Source organism: Geospiza fortis, unplaced genomic scaffold (genome assembly GCF_000277835.1).
Source record: "Geospiza fortis unplaced genomic scaffold, GeoFor_1.0 scaffold117, whole genome shotgun sequence".
Lineage (NCBI taxonomy): Eukaryota > Metazoa > Chordata > Aves > Passeriformes > Thraupidae > Geospiza > Geospiza fortis.
In genome coordinates, this window is record NW_005054500.1 from 1,141,687 (window position 1) to 1,164,806 (window position 23,120).

A 23,120-nucleotide genomic window follows, 5' to 3' on the forward strand; every position below is an offset into this window, starting at 1 on the left:
CCCCTCCCTTGTATCCTGCCAAGTATCCTACGTTCCTGCAATCGCAAGTAGCGGCATCGACACGCGCTATCACTCATCACCTTTTACAGATTCTGCAAACACTGTTTTCCCCAGAGAACATTCCCTGGTTTTAATTGTAAATAAGCTGAATCTTTTATCTGTGTTCTTCAAAAGCCAGGAAGATTTTCAATTCACTGAAGAAATAAAGATTTTTACAACTCTGTGAGCAAACATATGAAGATGCATTTCCATGTTTTAAAAGCTCAGAGCCCATTCCGTAATTCCTCCACTGCTGTTCTTGAATGGTTCCCTCCCAACTACACACTGACCTTCACATTCCATTTTCTCTGACAAGTGCAATAGGCAAACTTTTCATCTGTTCAACCTCACTTTTCTAAATATTCGTTGGTGTGTACAAGGCCAGTAAAATCTTCAGCTGACACTTGCACAAGGCACTCAAAGACACCCCACCACCTGATTTACTCTGCTCCAGGCTCTTTATTCTTCGCCATAATAGAGGGGAAGAACTTGTCTCCTTTTCCCTCTCCAGTACAAGGCTGAGAGCTTTACAAGTTTATGTTGGTGTGACTTAAAATGCTTTACGTGACAATTTTATAAAGGGCATTAGAAACTGGAAATTAATGTGGGGGAGCTGAGATGTTACATGACTCTTTCAGCTTTGGGGATGCTGTTTTAAATTCTGCCCAAAGACACCAGTAAAGCATTTGGCTCTTTTTCTTTTAACTAATAAATCCACTGTGCCATCTAGTACAACTGACACTTCTCACCTGGAGGAGATCCCACACCCCAGCCTGAAGACCTGCCGCTGGAAAAGTCTTCTCTCAAGGTTTCTGCTGGTTTTCCAGGCTGGGTAAGGCTATTCCCTGAGTTTAGTCCCAACATCTGCAGAAAGGTCAAAAGTCACCTGGGAGGAATTTAAAAGATAGTTTTCAAGAACTAACCATTCAAGGATTTTCTTATAAAGACATCAGATTTATCCACTAAAGTCAAGAAGTAGATGAATTCTATCTGTTCTATACATTATTATATATCAATCTACAATTTACCTCTTGTCCTTCCATCTGTGATGTGGCCATTCCATTCATGTCAATAACATTTATGGAACACTCCTGCACTGTACCATTACAGGATTTGAAGGCAGAACAAATGAACACTTAAAAACAGCAGCTGAAAGTTCATCCAGTCAGACCTGAAACACCCCAGGCTGCTCTAGGATCTGCCTGCCATCCATCCATCCATCCATCCATCCATCCTGCACCACACCCTGTGCACAAGCTGACAGAGCTCAGTGACAGCAGGACAGTGGCTGTTGTGGCTCAGATCAATACAGTGCAGTGCAGTAATTAATAATAATATAATAATAAATGTTTCCTGCATTCTGCTTTGATAATGAGCTATAGCTGCAATTAGAAATCCAGTCAGTGATTACACTGTCATGTCAAGGGTTCAAGCAGATTCTTAAAACTGCTCTACTTTGAGTGAGCACACGTTAAGAGGTTACATTTGTAAAAACAGAGTGTTTTAAAAGCAAGACACAGTCAGGCTTCTCACCAGCACGTTCATTCCCATCAGGGGATGCAGCCAACACGAGCTCCTCACCTGCTTTTGCAGCTCCACACACAAAAGCTGAGTGGGGGCAGAATTCAGGTGTGATCCATGAACTCACCCTGATGGATCCCTGGAATTCAGTCACCTTATGCCAATCCACACCCCAGTATTGGTTACCTGCTCCACTGGCACCACCAAGCACCACAAACAATTGCTGAATTAAGACTCACATTCCACAGCAGTGACTGTTTCCTCTGGGGATTGCTGCAAAGCTGAAAGAGCTGTTGTGACAGGACAGCCATTTCTATTCACAAAGATAAATCCTTTATTTAGTAAGAATTATCTACACACAGATGAAGGACAGGAGTGGGGTAAGGAGTCTTCCAGCAGAAGGGTTACACAATCTCAGCTGAGCTTTGTGTTGTTCTGGAACATGTCACCTTCCTGTACAAGGTAAGTTTTACATTTCCATTCTGAAAAGAAGCTTGAACAAAATCTCAGTGTTGAGAGATGTAGGTGACTATACCTCCATGGAACAGAGAGCTGAGATAACCTGAGGCATCATCTGCAAGGCATAAGCTTTGAACATCCACTTGGAAAAAGCACAACCTCTCTGCCAATAACTCGTTAAGTTTCCTAACTTGGAGGTTAAAATAGCCCAAACTTTGTGTGTTGTGACTTGATACCCTGAGCTTAAAAAGTTTTTACATGGAAATTAGGATTGATTTCTCTAAGTTCACAGTTAGCAGATCACTACACACTGCAAGCAGCAGCCCATTTTTAAAGTCCATTTTCTACAAACACATTTCCTCTAAAAACAGAAAGTGAAGAGACAAAAAAATATAAATGTCTTTTTCTACTCTAAAATTGCAGGTAAAGATTTTATAATGGGAGTAGATAACTTGAATTTTGAACAACATCCAGCTAGGAGTCCAGAATATGAAAAGCTGCTGTTTAGAAAAGGGATGTTTCAGTTTGCAGCAGAGCACAATTGCCAAGATCCACTGAGGCTGGGAGAGAGCCCCCAGACCAATCTGTCTCTGTGGGAATTGTAAGGCTTTTCTGAGAGGTGCCAGGCAGACTGTCCTAAGGGTCACTGAGTCTCTCCAAAGCCACCACTCTCCCATTCAGTGCTTTGAGCATCTGCTTCAGTGGTGACACTCTGGAGTCACAGTACAGGAATAAAAACCTCAAATTTAAATGAAAAAAAAAATAAAAAGAGCACAAGTTTGACTCTGCAGCAGACAGGAGACTCAGCCAGTAGTGCTGCAGCTTCTCCATAGCAATTCACCCCAATACAGCCACCACTAAGCCAAGAAAGTTTACCCAGCAATTCCAAGACATGAGGAAGTTTTCAATCATCTCCAGAAACTCAGTGCACTTCTTCAGAATACACATTTTAGTGTATGAGCAGGTTTAGGAACTGCCATTGTCCAGAGTTCCCTCCTGCCATTCCATGTGAAATTGGCCAGAGCTGCAGCACATCCACTGGCACCAAAGGGATGGCAGAGACAGGTAATGGCCTCAGACCTGCAAACCCTATGGATTTAAACAATTATTGATCACTCCTGGCATTAACCACCTGAAAACCACCCTCATTCCAAACCTGTACTGCCCAAGACTCTCAGTCCTTGCTAAGTCCATCCCCAGTGATAAATCCATCAGCTTTCATCTGAAATTGTCCCTCACAAACACAATCAGACTTGGCATTAAAGTGGGTTTTGATTCCAGACATTTCACAGACAATTCCTGATTCTGTGCACCCTGTAGGGACCTTCTGGGATGCCCAAGCCCAGGAACATGGAAACCTCTTCACTGAGAAAAGCCCTTTCCCTCCACATTTCAGACCAGAGTAATTTCTCATCTTTGTGCCAAAAGGAAAACAATCTTAGGATTGCAATATTACTCTTTACAGCTTTTGCCTGTTACCTGCTGCATGAACAGCAGACAGATTAATTCCAAAAATCACCTCTTGCAGAGCAGGGGGAGAGCCACAGTTTGGGGTTTGTCACAATGCAGGAAAGGGAGATTCCTCATAAATAAGATTTTCAATAAACCTTTGCTATTTCTGGCAGCTGGGAGATAACTGCACCATTACAGTCCCCTCACTGCTGTCAGCAGCTCAACCAGGAGACAATTAAGTAAAATAAAGGGAAGGTTGTAAGCTGGAATTCTGCACTGCCACTACATTAACTGGACTTCACTTTGCTTCTGCACTCCAAGGATGAAAATTAAAGTGCTTTTAGAATCATTTTTAACTGGAGATTGATGCCAGCGTGGTTTTCCATCCATCATTTTAAGAGAGAGAAAACAAGTAGCTAGAAAAGGTTTCACTCCTTTTAAGTTATGTTCCTATTTTTAGTTGTAGGGGAGGGGTATAACAAAAAAATAAACGCTATTTGCAATTAAATTTCCAGAAGCACCAAATTCAACCCTTCCCTAGTGCCCACACTGAGAAATCTTGCATCTGATTTACAAATGTAATTATATCAATGTAATTATACTGGTGTAATTCCTCAGAAATAACAAAGTTGTTTTTCAGCATCCAAGAGAAAGATTTTAATTCTTAAATTTAACATGAAGAATTACACCAGGATAGCTCATGCTAAAGAGATGGTGAACTTCCCTGGAGAGACAAGGCCTAAAAATACAACCCTGTTGTGGTGGGATGACCCTGGCTGGATGCTGGGTGCCCACACAGCTGGGCAGGGAGAGAACACAACAAAAGGCTCATGGGAAAGGCAGGGATAGGGAGAGACCACTCAACAATTACTGTCATGGGCAAAACAGACTCCACTTGGGGAAATTAACTTCATTTACTGCAAATTAGAAGTGTGAGTTGGGTAATGAGAAAATGAAATAAAATCTTAAAACACCTTCCTTCCATCCCTGCTTTCTTCCCAGGCTCAACTTCACTTCAGAATTCCCCCCTCCTTCCAAGCAGTGCAGGGGATGGGCAGTGGAGGCTGTGGTCAGTTCATCACGTTGTCCCTGCTGCTCCTTCCTCCTCATTCTGTTCCCCTGCCTCTATGTGTTTTTTCCATGTGTCCTCTTGCCACAGGGTGCAGTCCTTCAGGAAAAAGTTGCTCCAGCATGGGCCCCCCACGGGGTCACAGCAAATCTGCTGCACCACCAGCTCCTCTGTCCATGGCTTCTGCCAGGAGCCTGATCCAGTGTGGGCTTCCCCAGGGCCAGAGCCTCCTCTGGGAACATCCCCCTGGCTCCAGCATGGACTCCTTTCTAGGCTGCAGGTGCATCCCTGCTCCATGCAGGGCTCCTTCCCAGGCTGCAGGTGCATCTCTGCTCCATGCAGGGCTCCTGGTGCATCTCTGCTCCATGCAGGGCTCCTTCCCAGGCTGCAGGTGCATTTCTGCTCCACTGTGGACACCCATGGGCTGCAGGGAATCTCGGCTCCAGTGCCTGGAGCTCCTCTTGCCCCTCCTTCTTCCCTGCCCTTGTGTCTGCAGGGCTGCTCCTCTCCCATTTCCCGCTCCTCTCTCTGGCTGCAGTTGCTCTTACACTTACAAGGCTTTCCCTCCTTTCCCAATCTGTGATCCCAGCAGTGCATTGCCCTGTTGGTGAGGTGCTCAGCCTTGGCTCTGCTGGACACAGGAGAAGCTTCTGGCACCTTCTCCCAGACGTGACCCCTGCAGCCCCCCCAAACCTGACACACCCCCAGCGTCCTGCAGACCCCAGAGTCTGAGGTTTCCATCCACTGGAGAAGTTTTGGCTGTTGAAATGAGGAGATTATTACAGCAATGCTTTCAGCATTATCCAGGTCATTTTCTCATACATTAATGAGATAATAGAAATTTATGGAAGTCTTTATTGAATCTTAATTGCTCCCTAAGACCATGACTGAACTAGAAAGAGCGACTTCATTCTGCTTTGGCTACTACAGCAGATGGTGAGGATACAGAATCCTGAACTTAGAATTGTTCATTTTTCACCTAAAAATGCTGTTAGTTTTCCTTTAGAATAATACCAATCCATTTCCTGATAGTGCAGTATGAAAGGTGCTTCTGGAAGGTGAGAGGGGTAATTCCAATATTTAGTTTGCTACTAGAAGTCTAATGTTTTGTTGAGGCTGTTCTTACTCTCTACAAGGAAGATTTTTAAACCAGAACACCACTGAAGAATTTAAAAGGCATCTTCCTCACTAGCAAATGAGTTCAAATTAGCCCAATTACAATTAAAACATGACGCATTTATCAACCATCAATGATGAGAAATAATGTAAATCAGGGACAAATCCGTTTACAATTTAATAATCCACATCAGGCAACTACCAGGAGAATTTATCAATGCCTAAAAATTGCCATAAATTACACCCTTGGTTGGGAAGTTTAAAGTTTTTGAAAAAGCTCAGCTCTTGCAGATGCCACTGAATATTAGAGATTCCTAAAGATGCAAAAATAGAACTCCTTTGGTTGAAATTATGTCCCTCTGTGAAACTGTAAAATCCAAAAATTGCAAAACCCAGAAGTTTTTGAATGCTGACTTAAAAACAAGAGCTGTATTTCACTGTATTCTTGTGCATTTTTAACCTGCTATACAAGATCCAGGATCCTATTCAGCACGAACAGTTCCCACAGCCTTTCACACTGTTGATAATTTCTTCTTCTAGCTTCTTCCTTTCCTCCTCTTTGGACGTGTGGCTATGTCTCTCCTCCCAGTCTGGGTGGTTGTGACTGTGGAGCACTTTGCTGCTCTGTGTGTGCCACATCTCATAGTAGAGATTGCTGGGGTTTGCCAGGAGCTCTGCGTGCCTGCCACGTTCTGCGACTTTACCCTGCAAAACAAGGGCAGGAAGTCAGGAACCCACACTCCCAGATCTTTAGCAACAGGCCAGCCTATGGACCACAGTTTCACAGTATGGATTAGAGCAGTTATAAATGAGGAAGAGCTTGAAACAGCAAGGAAGGATGGACTGCACAGTGCACTCACTTGTGTGGGCACTGCCAGCTGAAACAAGGAGCTGTGCTCTTCTCAGACTGTGGGTGCCTTTTGTCCATCTGGACAAAATCTAAAGTAGCATGGAAAGTTTCCTATCTAAACTGGAGGAGTTATCTAAAGTAAAGTTTCCTATCTAAACTGGAGGAGTTATCTAAAGTAAATGTGGAATCTAAAGTAAATATGGACCTCTATAGGAGGAGCAAGGTGTTCAACTACTCCTGCAAAGTGACATCAATGTACCAAAATAAACACAGATTTATCTTTGCTCAGTAACAAACACAGGTGAGGAAGCTAAAAGAGAAGAGCAGACAGAGAGGGGTTTATATTAGACAAGCAAAGCACATCTAAGATCAAATCCTGAAAACAATTAGTGCAAACTGCTTTTATGGGTGCTCTGTAGCTTGTGTCACTGCAATCACCACCATGAAAATTGTGTGAGCTGTTCAGTTTTCTGGGCTGTTCTCAGGAGCAGAGATGATTTATTGACTATCAGCATGGAAAGGAAGAGTTGGAGAGGAGAATCCCATGAGAACTCCAACCCTACAGAGAAATACCATCACTCTTTAAAAACCAAACTAATTTTCTACTTTGAGAGACACATTCACTGACTTCAAATTAAACTGATACATTAATTCATTCTCCAGCTACTTTTCCTTCTCATTATACAGACAACTACATGGATTTGATATCAGTTCTAAATTCTGATTTACAATTAAATCTACCTCCTTGTGACATCTGCTGATGGACAAGCTGGGAAAGAATTTGTGTCTTGGCACTTCTATTAGTAGTTGTGCCAGTGGAATCTGAACAAACATACACTTGATCAACAGAACTGCAGAATTTACTTAAATTCTTTAAATGATTAATTTGGAGTAGAGAGCAGGTTTTGAATGTTGGCTTTTTTTTTAGTAAGTCTTGACCAATCCTAAAAATGGAACTTCTCTGCTCAGCTCTACAGCATCAGGATCTGTATCATTATTCCAACATTTACTCACCCAGGAATGATTCTGATTTTACCTCAGCAAAGGTGCTGGAATTGTGATTCCCTGATTACCATTGCTAAGTAAAACCAGGCACAATCACCCTGTGTCATCCCTGCTCCTGATCCTGAGTTACCTGGCTGCTAACACATCAATCCTGCTGGGATGGCAGAGGCACAAGGCAGTGCTGCCTCCCTCATCCACAATTCCATCCTTCAGCAAAGGAAGCACCCTGGCTCCCTCACAGTTCAAGGCTGTGCTTTTATTTTTAATTTAACAGTTACACTACAACACAAAACACGCTCTCAGGAAGCTGTGAAAAATTGCATGGAAAACAAAAAGCTGCCAATTGCCTTGTGACACGTTACAAAATGTTTGTGAGATGTTTTAACGTGCACTTGTAGGAAGGATACACCTTAGGAGAGGGTTTTTCAGCAAAAGCTGAAAAAACAAAGCAGATCAAAACCAAATAAAAACTCCATGGAGCACTGCAAGTGATTTATTCCACTACTTCATCCTGAGATTCATATAAAGCTGAGTTTTGTGTAGCAAATGTCACTATTTCATAAAGATATGGTTCTAATTGTCCCTGAAATCACTGAATGTAGTGTAAGAATAATTTATTTGCTTTTAGATGTGTATTTTAAGTCACTAAAGACACCTATGAGCACAAGCTTATAAATAGCAACTGATAAAAATGAATGCAGAGATAAATTTAACATCTATTATCAGCAGATCAGAGCACTGTACTTTCAGCATTATCAGTTAAAAGAATAATTATGAAGTTATCTTAAGGACATTTGTTTACTTTAAATCTCTTGCCAGATATGGATAATAGAGAAAAAATGGACTTTGGGTGAGTATGAGGTAACAGCTGAACACTGATATTAGGGAATCAAATGTTGAGACATGTTGGTTTTTTCTTACAAAAGAAGCCTACAGAAAGGGAACAATCACACTTTTCTACAGGTACAACAGAGAATGGTGCTCAGATTTTTAACATAATGAGGCTGAACAATCCTGCAATAGTTCTGTCTGCATGGAAACGGAACACGCTGTCCTCTCTCCTTCCGCTGAGAGGAAAAATGGATGTATGTGAAAAACAGACACTGAGCAATGAGAGCGAAGCATAAATTGGGGGAACACATTAGGAAATTTCAGATGACAGAAGCATGCAAAAAATTAGATTAAAAACATGCAACAGTAAGGCATAAAAACAACAACATACAAGAGAGTCACACATGCCAAGCTTGGGATGGAATTTTCAAACATGTTCATTTCCAAAGAAAAAACTTCTAGCAGCTTGGTGGGAGTGTAACAATTCAAACTGGACACACAGAGTCCCTAAACCAAACCCTGACATGATGTGAATATCCCACAGCACCAGGGGAGCCCTCACCTGATCCAGCACGATGATCTCATCTGCATCCACCACCGTGGACAACCTGTGGGCAATGAAAATCGACGTCCGGTGCTTCACCATGTCCCTCATGGCTTTGAGAATGTTCTGCAAGAATGGAATAGACACAAACTCTTACACACTCCTGAGTGAGATGAGGAGAGATAAAATGCTGCTGGAAATATGCAAATTACTGTAAATAAGTTTTGAAAATCATATCTGGTACTGCTACAGCTTCCCAATAACAAACGGCCATGAGTACGTACAGGAGAAACAGAAGAGTCCCAAACATGAAATATCTGTGGTTTTGCTAAAGCCTCAAACTGAAAAAAAAGCTTGTATTCACAGAAAAACACAGCTATCCCCAGGGACACAGGAAGAGAAGTGTCACTTCATTTCAGGAAAAAACTTCCCCACGGAGCCATGCTACACAAGCAGCAAACAGCAGTAAAAGCATCTGAAAATAAGAACTCCTCGTGGTTGTAATATTAATGCTTTCCCATGATTGTTAAAGAAAAAAATCCCTCTCAGTATTATGCTAATGTGGAACAAGGGCAGAGCAATTCTGGGAATTATCTATCTATCCATCCAGTGTTTCCTATGTGAGCTCTATGTCACCTTCCAAACCACATCCCTCTGCAAGGAGCACTGACGGGGAATTTGTGCCCTCACTACCAGAAGTGAAGTGTCCACTTTATTTCTCTGAAAATTTTTGTCAGAAAAGATTTCCATTTCCAGGCATACTCTTGTGGAAAAGCCTCATTTTCATTTGCTGTCTTCCAAGTGATTTCTACTCTGAAACTTTCTGCTTTGCTTATGACTCTTGCACAGATACAGCAAATCAAGAGAGGAAAAATGTGAGAACTCAGAGTGATGTGGACATTTCTGGCCCACGAGGAAGCTGTGCTACATTTCAGAGCTGTGCTATATGGATGTACAGTTCATCCTCTGGATTCTTTGCATCTGGAAAATGAAAGCAATTTAGTGATTACAGGTCAATAAATTCACTCAATCTGCATAAGTGAACAGAGCCATAGCTTAACTCATTTTTGATGACATCAGTTTGGGAAATTACTGCTGGTGCTGAGAGTTTTGTGCTTAAACAAAGATGTTGTTATGAAGGCTGATGCAGCTCCTGTCACAGTGCCACCACATGCATGTCACAGCTCTTCCTGTGGAATGAGCACAAATGAACAGCAGCACTGCAGGTCACACCCACATCACCTGCATCTGCACAACAAACCAGGGGGGTTTGTCCTGCATTATATCTCAATTATTTAGAGGGATTTTTTAGCTGCACCAGCTTCAAGGTATGAATGTGTCAAGAGTGGAAACAGAAAATATCCCAGAGACAGCTGATATCCCTCACTCTCTCCATGGAGATGGACTGAGTATCTCTGCTCCACACTTTAGGACAACAGCTTCAACACAGCATCTCTTAATAATACTGAGAAAACACTTGAAAAAGAACAGAATTCTGAGAGGAAAAGAACAAGGAAAAGCATCAGAATCAAACATCATTGTATCACCTAAATTTTAGAATTTTTATCTCAATTTACCTCTTCTGTAATTGAATCTAAAGATGATGTGGCTTCATCATAGAGAAAAATAAGTGGCTCCTTTAACATTGCTCTGGCAATTGCAACTCTTTGCTTTTCTCCTCCTGAATGAGGGGGAAAGAGGAAAAAAAAGAAAAAAGATTAAGTTACAATTGTGATAGTCTAAATTCAACAGCAGACATGATTTTGAAGGGTTGGTTGTTGGGTTTTTTCTCCTTTTTTTAATAGGCATCAGAGTCACTGCTGACAAATGTCTGACACGTTACATAAGATAGCACACAAGTTCCTGCTCCCTGGTAAATTTAGTGATTCAAGATTGCTCATCCTTTTGGAAAAGGACAGAGAACTATTTTGTATCTGCTCCAAGGCAAGAGTCTGACACAGGTGAGTAACAATGCTGTACAGTTACTCATTCTGTACACCTGGGAGTAGGAGCCCATTCAACCTGGCCTAAGCTCTGCTCCATTTAGGAACTCTGCACATACAAATCCAGTTTTCTCTCACCACTGTACTCTCCACACCTGCTGTATTGGATTTCAGGCATTTTGCTCACACATTGTGTCTTTCAGGTCTCTCCTTGATATTCATCCAACTTCCCACCCCAAAATGGCAAATTTCACTCAAGAACAGTTAATATTGTACTGCAAACCACCATCAGCCTGCAACCTACAGCCTGCTGGTTTCTGATATAACCCAGTTTCAGACTAGTTTCCTTCCTAAACAATTCTTACAGCCAACATCTACTCAAGAATAACTCAGGGCAACTTTTACAGACAGGAAAACAGGTGCGTTTGAGAACTTAAAATCTGCTAAACATTTGGTACGCGACGCAAACACGTCACATTTGTGCACTTGTCCTCCTTTGTTTTATGCAAGACTTCAAAACATTCCATTTAATACCATTATATTCTTGTTAATGTTCCATTCCTATCAGGAGAGAACATGCTTTCATAAACCATTTAAAAGGCTGGTGGTAATGCTGCAGTTCACATTTTAAACTGTCTTTGGCAGAACTCGGGAGCAATTAGAACTGTATGATTTACTCAGTCTGTTTTAGTGTGCTCTCCCTCCCTCCCCTGTACAGCATCTTCAAAACTCACAGCTTGACAATATCCATGTTTGAAAGACATATTTCAGTAACCAGATCCCCCATATTTGCAGGGAATGTTGTTCCCCATTCACACTCAGGGCAGCAGCACAGAAATTGTTCCATTCACAGAGTCAGGGATTTGCAGCTCTGCCTATTACACATCTATTAGCCAACACTGATATGGGTTCTAATTGGAACAACCCAAACAACTTGTTTTTCACTCTTTACTCTTGATGAATCAATCCTTGAGAACAGTAAGAACTGCACAAAATGCTACATCACCACTTAAATTGGCAAATCTGTCATTGCAGCTAAAATCTTGTTTTTCCATTGTGCACACAAACCCCTGGATTTTAAAGAGAATCACTTCAATTCACGCAGCTTTTACTCACCCTATTCCTGCCACAAAGTAACACAACAAAGCAGGACTTTGTGTTCTCCTTAGACTTGAGGAAGCCTCACCCAACTTAAAAAAACCCCAGAAACCGATTCTGAAATGAATCCAATACATATCTTTATAAGGATTTAGGGAGCCAATCTACTATTGAGAGAACTATAGATTCCAATTAGCAGTAGCATTTTACACAGCCACTGAAGGAACTCAGAGCTTTCCATTTGGTATCTCCAATCCTTTGAACAATGACACCAGTTCTGAGAGCACTGGCCTGAGACTCCTGTACCCTGGCTGCACACATTCCTGAAGCTTGTTTACAACTGGGATTTGTCAATATTCACCTAATTGTTGAAAATAAGAAACTGAAGCTGTTCTTTCAGTGGCAGATGCTTATTCAGAGCTCGAAAGAATTCCATTGTCTTTCTCCTGAGTATTTTACATACTCTTTCTTTGTTAAATACAAACAAAGCAGTAAAAGAACACAATTCCCTTCCCTTTCTCAACACCATCTTTGTGGAAGTACTGGCAGGTGGGTGCTTATGACCATCCCAGTGGCAGCACACACTGAAGGATGGAGGAAAGGCAGAACCATTTTCTGAAAGGCTCTGTTACAGGAGTCACGAGGTCAGAAGGAAACTCCAACATACCCACACACAATGCTCCAGACTCAGAAAGGGACACAGAATCATGCAGGTTGGAAAAGCCCCACAAGACCATGGAGCCCAACTGTTCCCCCAGCCACCATGGTCACCACTGACCCATGTCCCCAAGTGCCACATCCACACAGCTGTAAAATCCCTCCAGGCATGAGGAGTCCACCACTGCCCTGAGAAGCCTGATCAAATCTTTGGATGAAGAGATTTTTCCTAAAAGCCAATCTAAACCTCAACATAAGTTCTAAGGCACGGAGCAACCTGGTCTAGTGAAAGATGCCCCTGCTCGCAGCAGGAGGGTTGGTTTAGATGATTTTTAGAAGATTCCCTCCAACTGAAACCATTCTATTCTTCTATCAACACCAAGACATTTCAAACCTATTTGTCAGTCAAATCCTCTTTCCAGCAATTATGAGTGTGGGGAGACAGGCAGCACAAGACAAATCTTTCATTGTTAGCACGATTCTCTTCAGTTCTGCCAGTACCTATTTAGCACCTTCTATTCCCTCACCCAGATCTGTGCTTCACATACTTTATTTCTCTTTTAGGTCTCTGCATAATCCCCTTCTGCAGCATGCACACTTTCTCCTGCACTCACGTTCTGGGTACAGCCTGTACCCTCTGACCCCCTTTTTCAAAGGCACCAGGACTCCTGACTGCAGCAGCTGCAGAGAAAGAAATCCCCCTCAGAACTGTCTCTGCAACAGGCAGCACCTCTGTCTGCACCCACTGCATCCCTCAAAACACACAAAGTGCCCAATTCTAGTCCACTACCCAAACAGATCATGAGAAAAATAATTTTTACTTAGATGCACCACCAGCCTCACTTACAACCTCAATTAACACTATCCCCTGAAAATACATTCCTTTGAACATCTTGCAGACTACAGCTGCCTTAAACTGCACACCTTCATATTAATATTCAGCCTTTCCAGGTAGGTATTTTGGGCTCCTCTCTATAAGGACATTAAGGGGCTGGAGAGTGTCCAGAGAAGAGAATGGAGCTGGGGAAGGGCCTGGAACATAAATCCTATGAGGGGCAGCTGAGGGAGCTGGAAAGGGGCTCAGCCTGGAGAAAAGGAGGCTCAGGGGGGATCTTGTGGCTCTGCACAACTCCTGACAGGAGGGGACAGCTGGGGGGGCCTGGGCTCTGCTCCCAGGGAACAGGGACAGGAGGAGAGGGAACAGCCTCAGGCTGGGCCAGGGGAGGTTCAGGTTGGATGATAGGCAAGATTTCTTCACTGAAGGGTCATACATTGGATCAGGCTGCCCTGGGCAGTGGTGGAGTCACCATCCCTGGAAGCCAAAAAGGAATGGATGTGGCACTTGGTGATGCAGTTTAATGGGCATGGTGGGATTTACTCAAAGGCTGGACTTGATCTTGGAGATCTTCTCCCACCTTAATGATTCTGTATGATAAACTAAATAAACTAAAAGCAAACCTGAGGACTAAACTCTGCATGAAACTTTGAGGCAGCAAAAGGGATACAAAGAAGCTGGAAGCCCACCTGAGAGTTTGAGTCCTCGCTCCCCAACCTGGGTGTTGTAGCCATTGGGCATCCTCAGGATGGCATCATGGATCCCTGCCAGCCTGGCCACCGCGTACACCTCCTCTGCTGTGGCCTCTGTGTTGCCATAGAGCAGGTTGTAGTAGATGGTGTTATGGAAGAGAACAGCATCCTGCATTGGCGGGAAGCACATTTAAAGAAGAAATTATGAACATCAGCTTCAGAACTGTCCCCTAAATCAGTCTTGCTGGGTTCAGGGTGTCCCCAGCAGGCTGCAGGGTCTGGATAGCTCAGTCCTCTATGGGACAGACTGTCCCAATTCCCAAGCAGTTCTCAGCCACAGGCAACCTTAGCAAGCTTAAGGGATATCAGCTCTTTAGTGATTATCAGCTCTTTAGTGATTATCAGCTCTTCAGCTTGCAAGGTGCCCAGGCAGGCGGAAAGAGAGAAGGCCATGTGGGGTCCCACAATGATGTCTTTATTGGTTCTTCTGAGAAAGGTTCCAGTGACAGCTCTTCTATCAAAACCAGGCTAAAACAGCCCTTTATATAGGGTACAGGGGATCAGAAATGTTCCAATGGCAAAGGTTAAAGGAAAGTGACCTACAGGGTTACAGAGAGATAAGCAGGGGTCCAAAGGTGGAATAGGGTCTTTCTAGCCCATTCACCATGGCTTGGCATTTCCTATCTTTAGGTTTGTGCACACCATGGGGCCCTTGCAAAACCAGGGCCTGTTACAGTCCCCAGCCTGTGAAAGAATCCATACAGAATGGTTTGTATTTTTCTTTACACAGCCTGAAGGTAAAAGTGTTTGGGGACATTTCTTTTCCCAAAAAAGGGATTAATACATTTTGTGTCCTAAATATGTATGTCATGCACAGTTTCACCACTTTGCTAACTCATTACGGGTGGTAATCAACTATAAAGCTAAATCACTTAAAGCTGGAGGCAGTTTCTCATGGGGAGGCTTAAACACATTTCAGAAATTGGATCTATATGATGATGCATATAAAAACATAATATTTCCTGGGGGAAAAAAGTCTAGTTCCTTTGAAAGTCACCATGCAAAACCACTGCATTAGGAGTGGCCTTCACTGAACAGTGCCAGATACTGAGAATTACTGCTACAATAGACCAGAGTTACTGTTCCAATGGACTGTCTGGGGAGAAGGAAACATGGAATACCTGAGGCACAACTCCTATTGCCTTTCTCAGACTTTCCAAACTGACATCTTGGATGTTCTGTCCAGCAACATAAATGTTTCCTTTCTGAGGTTCATAGAAACGAAATAATAACCTCACAATGGTGCTTTTCCTGGAATTGAAAAGAATTGAAGTTAATGTTACATCCTGGTTTGCCATTTACAATCTCCAATCAGGAATGATGTACAAACAATAAAAAGCAAACACAAGCAGCACCACATTTAAGAAACTAAATTCTACGTTGATTGGCATATTTAGTCCATTTACCCACCCTGACCCACTACCTCCTACAATGGCCACTTTCTTTCCTGCAGGGACTTCAAAGGACACTCCAGCAAGGACTTTCTGCCCCTTCAGGTATTCAAAATGCACATTGTCAAAGGCAATGGAAGCAGTCTGGGGGGTGATCTGCAGGGGTGGAGCCAGCTCTTTGTCCTATGAAAAGAAGAATTCCACTTTATCTGCTGCCCAGAAATTATCTCCAACACTTCAACAAGCTCAACAGTCCCTTTCCCACCTCACAAAAAGGCAAACAGACAGTCCAGCTCAGATATGTGGAAAATAATCATATTTTGCTGCACAAGTGACATTGGTTTGTTCCTCCTTTTCCCCAAAGGAGGTAAAAATTTCTGCTGTAAACACTCTGCCTCATAACTTCTTTTGCAATATATTCTGCATCATTAATTACCAATAAAAATTCAAGCACGAGGCATGAATACTTAAATAAAAAAATCTCAATACAAACACAGCTTCCATGAAGCAATTTTTGCTTCTCTGCAAGAAAAAAAAAATCAACTTATTGCAGTAACTGCACTTAAAGAAGAGGCAGAACAGCAACCTCACACACAACAAATCTTTCATGAATAGAAATTAAACCTGGAAGATGAGAATGTGGTAAAATGATGGCATTGCCACTAACAGCCCTGTTAAATGCCCAAGTACTTTAAGAAAATAAGCTACTACTTACTTTAATTTTGGTATCTACACTGAGAAGTGTAAACAAGGTATTCATATCTATCAGTGCTTGTCTTGTCTCTCTGTACACTGTTCCCAGGAAGTTCAGGGGCAGAGAAAGCTGGAACAGCAATCCATTCACCATTACCAGATCTCCAACAGAAAGGCTGCCTTAAAACAAAAGGGGTGTGAGAGAATAAGGAGACTTGAAGGGTTTTCCTTTTAGGATGCACCAAAAGAAAGAATCAAGTCCATCAAACCTAATTTCTTTTATCTCATTTCTAAACCCAGATGTTTAAATAACAAACAAAACCCCAGAATCCATTCCCAGATTTTTATATGGGTGCCTGAAATGAATGGCAATATTTGTGTGGATTTCACTTTAAAAAAGATGCAATAGCACTGGCAAATAAGGCAAGCAGCACACACATCAGACTGTAAAATCCTCAGAGAGGCCTAAGGAAGTTAAAAGGGAAGGAAATAATATATGGAAGCACAAATCAGGAAAGACAATCTTAAGTACAATTACAGACAAATCCTAATGATAGATTCTGTCATGATCAAGAGAGAGCTTTCACACTGTATGTACCAGAGAGCTGCTGAAACACACTGAGAAGCTCTGGGCAGCTCGGTATCAAACAGGCTGATCAAGGGAAAGCTCAGGATGTCACAGCAGCTAAAGGTAAGTGGCAGGTCAGTTCAGCTGAAACAGGCCCAGAAAGATGATTTAAAGCCATATGTCTACCATCCTGCTTCAAGCTATTCTAAATCTTCCTAAGAACAGCTATAAACTGCACCTACTGACTGATCTGTTCAGTGTAACCCTTCCCTGCCCTGGCATCTTTAAAAAGGGCAAAGCAGATGCAAGAAAGAGCACATGGTATAAAGGTCTGCCCTTCAAACACTTCTGGATGTTAACAGTCTTTAAAGCATCATTATTTTTACTCTAAAACCACCTTGCTTTAGCAGAGCTTCATCCCAATTCTGTATTTGAAGTTTGTACTCTGTCTTCCTAATCAAGCAGGCTTTATTTTATGTAGTAAATTAGACAAGTGTAGAACAGATGGAAGCAATTATTTTAATAATGTGCCCTTATTAATGGAAGGAAAGTGAATTATTGGTAACAAAACTACTGGAAACAAAGCACAGGGGTATACATACATGGAGTCTTGCCAAAATGGTAAGGGAGAAGGGCAAAAAGAAAGGATCTTTGTACAATGTCCACAGAAATATTTTTATCTATAGAAGTGCCTTTCAAAAACCTTTAAGAAAAACTTCCTAAAGTGACATTTTCTTGGGATCTTTCTTTAACTGCTAAACTTTTATAATGCTTTTGATAAAATCATAGTATGATTGAGAGAGCCATTGAGAGAGAGATAAAATGGAATTAATAATACTCCCAAGAAGCAGAAATATATAGACAAAACTTAAAACTCTCAACCAAAAACTCTCAAAATGAACTATCACATCAACCCTCAGCTAATTAACACTAACACCTCTGTTGTGGATGAACTGAGGTAAAGGAGACTCATTTTAGGCTTTCAGACAGGTGAGTTACCTGCAATAATGCCCTGGCTGGCGAGCACCATGATGGCTGTTAAACCCACACTAAATATGGCACTCTGGCCAAAGTTGAGGAGAGCTAAAGTAGAGGTAGTCTTCAGGGAGGCTTTTTCATAGGTCTTCAGGAACTCATCATACCGTTGGGCTTCGTATTTTTCATTATTGAAATACTACAATATAAACAAAAATGGTAAATGTGACAGTGACAAACATGTTGGACTGGTGAAGTGGCTCTAAAATCCAGTATGAACATGCAGTGACACACACACACACACACACACAGCTCCTCTCCAACAGTTCTCACAACTGAAGGAAGGAATCAGAGAATATCCTGAGTTGGAAAGAACCCACAAGGATCATGCAGCCCAGCTCCTGCCCAGGACACACCAACAATCCCACCCTGTGCCTGACAGAGCTGTCTAAACACTCCTGGAGCCCTGGCAGCCTCAGGACCATGTCCATTCCTTGGGAGCTTGTTCAGTGCCCCACCATCCTCTGGGTGATCAACCTTCCCTAATATCCAACCTAAATCTCCTCTTCAAGACTAAGTTTACTCTTTGCAGAAATTGATGGTCAAGGTGATTCAGCCATGAAAGAAACTTCTCATTCTTTATTAACAAAGAGATTTTTCCCAGCCCCCGCTAACAACCTTCCCGCTACTCTGTCAGTGCCACGCACTCCTCTTCAAATGAATAATGCTTAGAAATATGCTATTGCTCCAAATATGCAGCCCTTTAAAGATGAATCTTATGACTCACTTCCCTAAGGCTGACAGAAGCAAGACAAAGAGCCTGGTAGTAAAGACTGGCCTTACCTTCACAGTCTCATAATTCAGGAGCGAGTCAATGGCAGCGTTACCAGCGTCGTTGTCAGCTTTGTTCATTTCTATCCGAAACTTTGTCCTGGGAAAGGAAAGGAAGGTTTCATCCAGTCACTGATGCATTAGGATTTTAGCTTTTCTATTTTTCAAACCCTGTACTGCATTAGTGTATAACTCTAAATTCTATATAGAGTGTTAGTTAACTGTCTTCACATTTTGGTCAGACAAAACAGTTCCTCTAGGCCTGAGATTCAAAGATGCTCTACTGCCTCAGGCCCTGAAAAGTATCAAGAAAAGTGAATTGGGGGGGAGCAAACTGGGGGAATATGACTTCACTGCCTGAAGCTGGAATTGGAGGATTAACCCCTGATATGTAAATGAACCAAACTTGTAATTGTCTGAAAAACTCGTGACCATTGTCCATCCTGGGTGTGTCCTTGGTGGTTTCTGCACTGCCCAAGGTGAACCTATTGAAGGCCTTTAATAAATACCCACTTTATTCTCTTAATCCTGTCTGGCCTCTGTTCCAGGCAGCCACTGAAGGCACCATCCCAAGCTGAGGCTGAGGCATGGGAGCACCCTGAGGACTGTGAGGGCAGGGCCTGCCTTACCTCCACTGTGTGATTCCTATGGTGAACGCTGCGTAGGCTCCCAGGGTCCCCAGAGTGACCAAAGCAAACTCGGCACCACACTTGTAATACTGCAAGATTTCAAATCAAATAATAATAAAAAAAAAGAATCATCATTGTTTTCAAAACTTCACTGATGTCTCCAGCTAAGCTATTCTAATTTTAAGACAAGAAATGATGGTCCCTCCCAACACAATCCCTGCTCTGAACAGCTTAAGGCTAAATAAAGGCTTCAACTCAAAAGGAAAGCAGCAAGAAGGATTTAGATGAAAAGATTGGAGGCAATAACCAAGAGCTAGTGTATATAATACTGCAAAGTTATTTTTCACATTATAAAACATAAATGCTGCTGATGCTTATGCTGCTTTCACAAATAAGTATTTGTTTCTATGCTTTTTCAGTGGATTTTGAAATAAAGCTGGACTGTAGAAGAAGAAATAAATGGCCTTGCAAAACAACTTAGGAAGCATTTTCTGTACTTCAGGGCACATCAGGAGAGAAAAGCCCTAAGGAGGGTTGGCTGACAGCCAGCCTGGTCTGCAATTTCCACTGGTTAGAAAATGGAACCCAACAGGCATTTCACTGTTCCATTCAAACTTGATTAAGTCTTTCCAAAAAGGCCAATAAATAGAACAAGATTCTTGTTTTTAATTTAAACCAAGATACATAATCATGATTCAGATTTTTGCACCCAAATAACACCCAAAGATCCTGACTTCAAAGACAGAACGTGTGATTTATTTTGTAGAAGTTCAAATTTCAGGGCATTAAGCTTAAAACCTGCCAGGAGAAGCCTGTTTTCCAAAAGCTAATTTTCACTTTTAAGTTCTGGATAAGTCCAGATCAGTATTCAGGAAAGAACCAATAATCACTCCCTCCTCTATTCTGAATACACTGAACCACAACATTTTTATTCTGTTTCTTCACTATTCACCTGGATATATTTGACACTTGTGTGAACAGTTTACTTTTCTGATTTCATTTTTTCCAACAATTCTGTAGAAAAACATTAAAAACTGTCCACATAAATGCAACTGGCTGAAGAGAGGTTTTAAATGTGAAAATCATTTCAAATAAGCTTATTTAAAGCAACAGATACTTGAAAACTATGTGTTGCTCTCTTTTAAAGTAGTTGCTTTCACCTTATAAATTCAATGATTATTATTAGTACTCAGTAGACTTTGGTAAGAGCATCATTCCTAAATGAGACAATTCCAACAATGATTAACCACACTTACCAGAATTCCACTGACCAGAGCCACCTCAAACATTGTGGGTCCCAGGTTAAACACTAAAGCACTGAGAACAAAGCTGATGCCCCTGGTGCCTCTGTCGATGGTTTTTGACAGAGCTCCTGTTTGCCTGCTCAGATGGAAGGCCAGGTCCAGGTTGTGAAGGTGCAGGAAAACATTCTTGGCAATCCTCCTGATTGAATTTTGAGCTACCTTCCCAAATACTGCATTTCTAGCTTCATTAAATAACGCTGCCCCAGCTCTTGAGATACCATCTAAAAAGGAATGAAAAAGTTTACAAAATGAAAATAATTATATTTTCAACTTCCCTTCATGCATGAAATTACACTAGACTCATTCTTTATATATTTTCAACAATTTTAGTTCAAAGGTAATTTATACTTAATTGGCCCAAGCTTTATGCAATTTTTCATTTATAAACCATTGTGCACACATTTAAATCAGTTTCTTTTTATAGCTGGTTATAAGAAAGGGCAGGATTTATAATCAAGAATAATTTCTATAAGCATTATTTCACTTTTTAATTGGAATACCAGAAGCAAGGTCAGAGAATATTAGGAATAGACATCAACACAGCGTAACTATGAAATTGTTACAACACTCTGGGGGCTCTGGCAGAGCTGGGGGTGCTCACCTGGAGAGGAGAAGGCTTCAGGGAGACCCCAGAGCACCTTTCAGGGCCTAAATGCTAGCATGAGGATAGGTAGGATGGTGGAGGCTGATGACTGTACTTGGACAGGCCATATGGCTAGGGCAATGTACATGGATAGTATAATGCTTTCCAGACATAGCAGGGCTGAGATTAGGTGGGTTTGGTTCCAGGAGAGCTGGAGAGGGACTGGGGACAAAGGATGGAGGGAAACGACACGGGGAATGGCTCCCACTGCCACAGGGCAGGGATGGATGGGATATTGGGAATTAGGAATTGTTCCCTGGGAGGGTGGTGAGGCCCTGGCACAGGTGCACAGGGAAGCTGTGGCTGTCCCTGGATCCCTGGAAGTGCCCAAGGCCACACAGCTTGTGGAGGACAGCTTGTGCCAGACAGCTTGTGCCCTCGGACACACAGAATGGCTCCCACTGCGACAGGGCAGGGATGGATGGGATATTGGGAATTAGGAATTGTTCCCTGGCAGGGCGGGCAGGTCCTGTGAGGATGCCCAGAGCAGCTGGGGCTGCCCCTGGATCCCTGGCAGTGCCCAAGGCCAGGCTGGACAGGGCTTGGAGCACCCTGGGACAGTGGGAGGTGTCCCTGCCCACGGATGACATTTAAGGTCCCTTCCAGCCCAAACCACTGGGTGATTCTGTGACTCACAACCAGCTATGATGGCCAGCAGTGCAATGGGCAGGAGCTGTGAACCCCTCCCTCCCTGCAGCCCCTGAAGTCCCAGGCAGGATGTGGGAGTGCACTCACAGCCCACGAGGACAGCAGTTGCCAGGGTGGCCGCGGTGCTCGGGGCATCGCCGAGGTTGAGCACGTTCCCAGACACCTCGTTCAGGCTGTCCACTGCATATTTGAACATGAAGGGAACCAAAATATTCATGGCCTGAAAGCAGGAGCACACCAGTTAGACCATTTGCATTAAAACATCTATGGAGCATGACTATTTTTTTCTGAAATTGCTCTACTGTTATATTTAGTCCTTGAGCACTTAGTGCAGGTGAGCTGGCTCTTTATTTCAAGCAGGATGTTAAACCCTTGCTGCTGGGACTGCAGGGTTACTTTGTCTCTCTCTCACTGTCTCCTTTTAAATATGGATTTCTATCCTCAACAAACCACACTGGAAAGACCTTGAAGTGAGGCTGAGCTCTCAGGACAGCATGGCAAGCCCAGGAAATGAATCAAGCAGCAGCCACTGCATGGCACACACAGTGCTACTAAATTGTGTCATCATTTGGAGCTGTTTGATCTTTGTGGTGCTGGCAGTATTCATTGTGAAGAAGCTCTGTTCCACAGGAAACCACTCACTTTGCTAACCCTGGGTCACTGGGATGGATTAAACCAAAGCTCCAAGAAGTCAAAGAAAATAAACCAACCCCTCCTTTGTTTCTGTTAATACTCCCCTAAAATTTAAATAATGCTTCCCCATTTGCAACATCACTCTAAATATTAACTTGGTGTCAGCACAAACCCAGGGGTTTGGCACAGCAGCACAAAGGATTTTCTGTACAGTCTATAAGACACTACAAATTACTGTACAAATATTAGTTTTCAAACAAAAAAGTCACATCCACCACCTATCACCCAGTGTGTCAACAGTGCTGGCCCCTCTAGATGTGAAACCCCAAACAGATGGATATGTAAACACACCAACTTCAGCAGTTTTTTATTTGCACAACTGTAGCACAAGAAAAAATGGAAAACCTCACTGAAAACCTAAAATTCCTTGTTAACGCACCATTGTTACATTGCTCACTTATACCAACAAGAAAAGCAATTTACAGACAAACTTCACAAAATTAATTAGAATTTCTTAATTCAAATTGCTCCCAACTGTTGAGATTTGAAAATAAAGACACAACTATTTTAGCAGCTGAACAAATATGTTATGACCTACAATCTTACAATCATAGCAGATGTTAAAATACTTTAC

General features: G+C 42.4%; 1 protein-coding gene across 1 annotated transcript in view; it reads right to left on the reverse strand.

Moving 5' to 3' along the window:
* Positions 1–1,874: 1,874 nt before the first annotated feature.
* The window catches only part of ABCB7 (ATP binding cassette subfamily B member 7), a 34,251-nt gene continuing 13,005 nt past the window's right edge, over positions 1,875–23,120 (reverse strand). Inside the window, exons 4-15 of the mRNA XM_005428725.3 lie at positions 21,941–22,073; positions 20,515–20,783; positions 19,259–19,347; positions 18,642–18,729; positions 17,823–17,997; positions 16,278–16,435; positions 15,582–15,745; positions 15,293–15,422; positions 14,109–14,280; positions 10,464–10,567; positions 8,905–9,012; positions 1,875–6,361 (exon numbers count right to left, since the gene is read on the reverse strand). Of these exons, the coding sequence (XP_005428782.1) occupies positions 6,143–6,361; positions 8,905–9,012; positions 10,464–10,567; positions 14,109–14,280; positions 15,293–15,422; positions 15,582–15,745; positions 16,278–16,435; positions 17,823–17,997; positions 18,642–18,729; positions 19,259–19,347; positions 20,515–20,783; positions 21,941–22,073 (1,809 nt within the window). The 3' untranslated portion in view covers positions 1,875–6,142. The remainder of the gene's footprint in view (positions 6,362–8,904; positions 9,013–10,463; positions 10,568–14,108; positions 14,281–15,292; positions 15,423–15,581; positions 15,746–16,277; positions 16,436–17,822; positions 17,998–18,641; positions 18,730–19,258; positions 19,348–20,514; positions 20,784–21,940; positions 22,074–23,120) is intronic.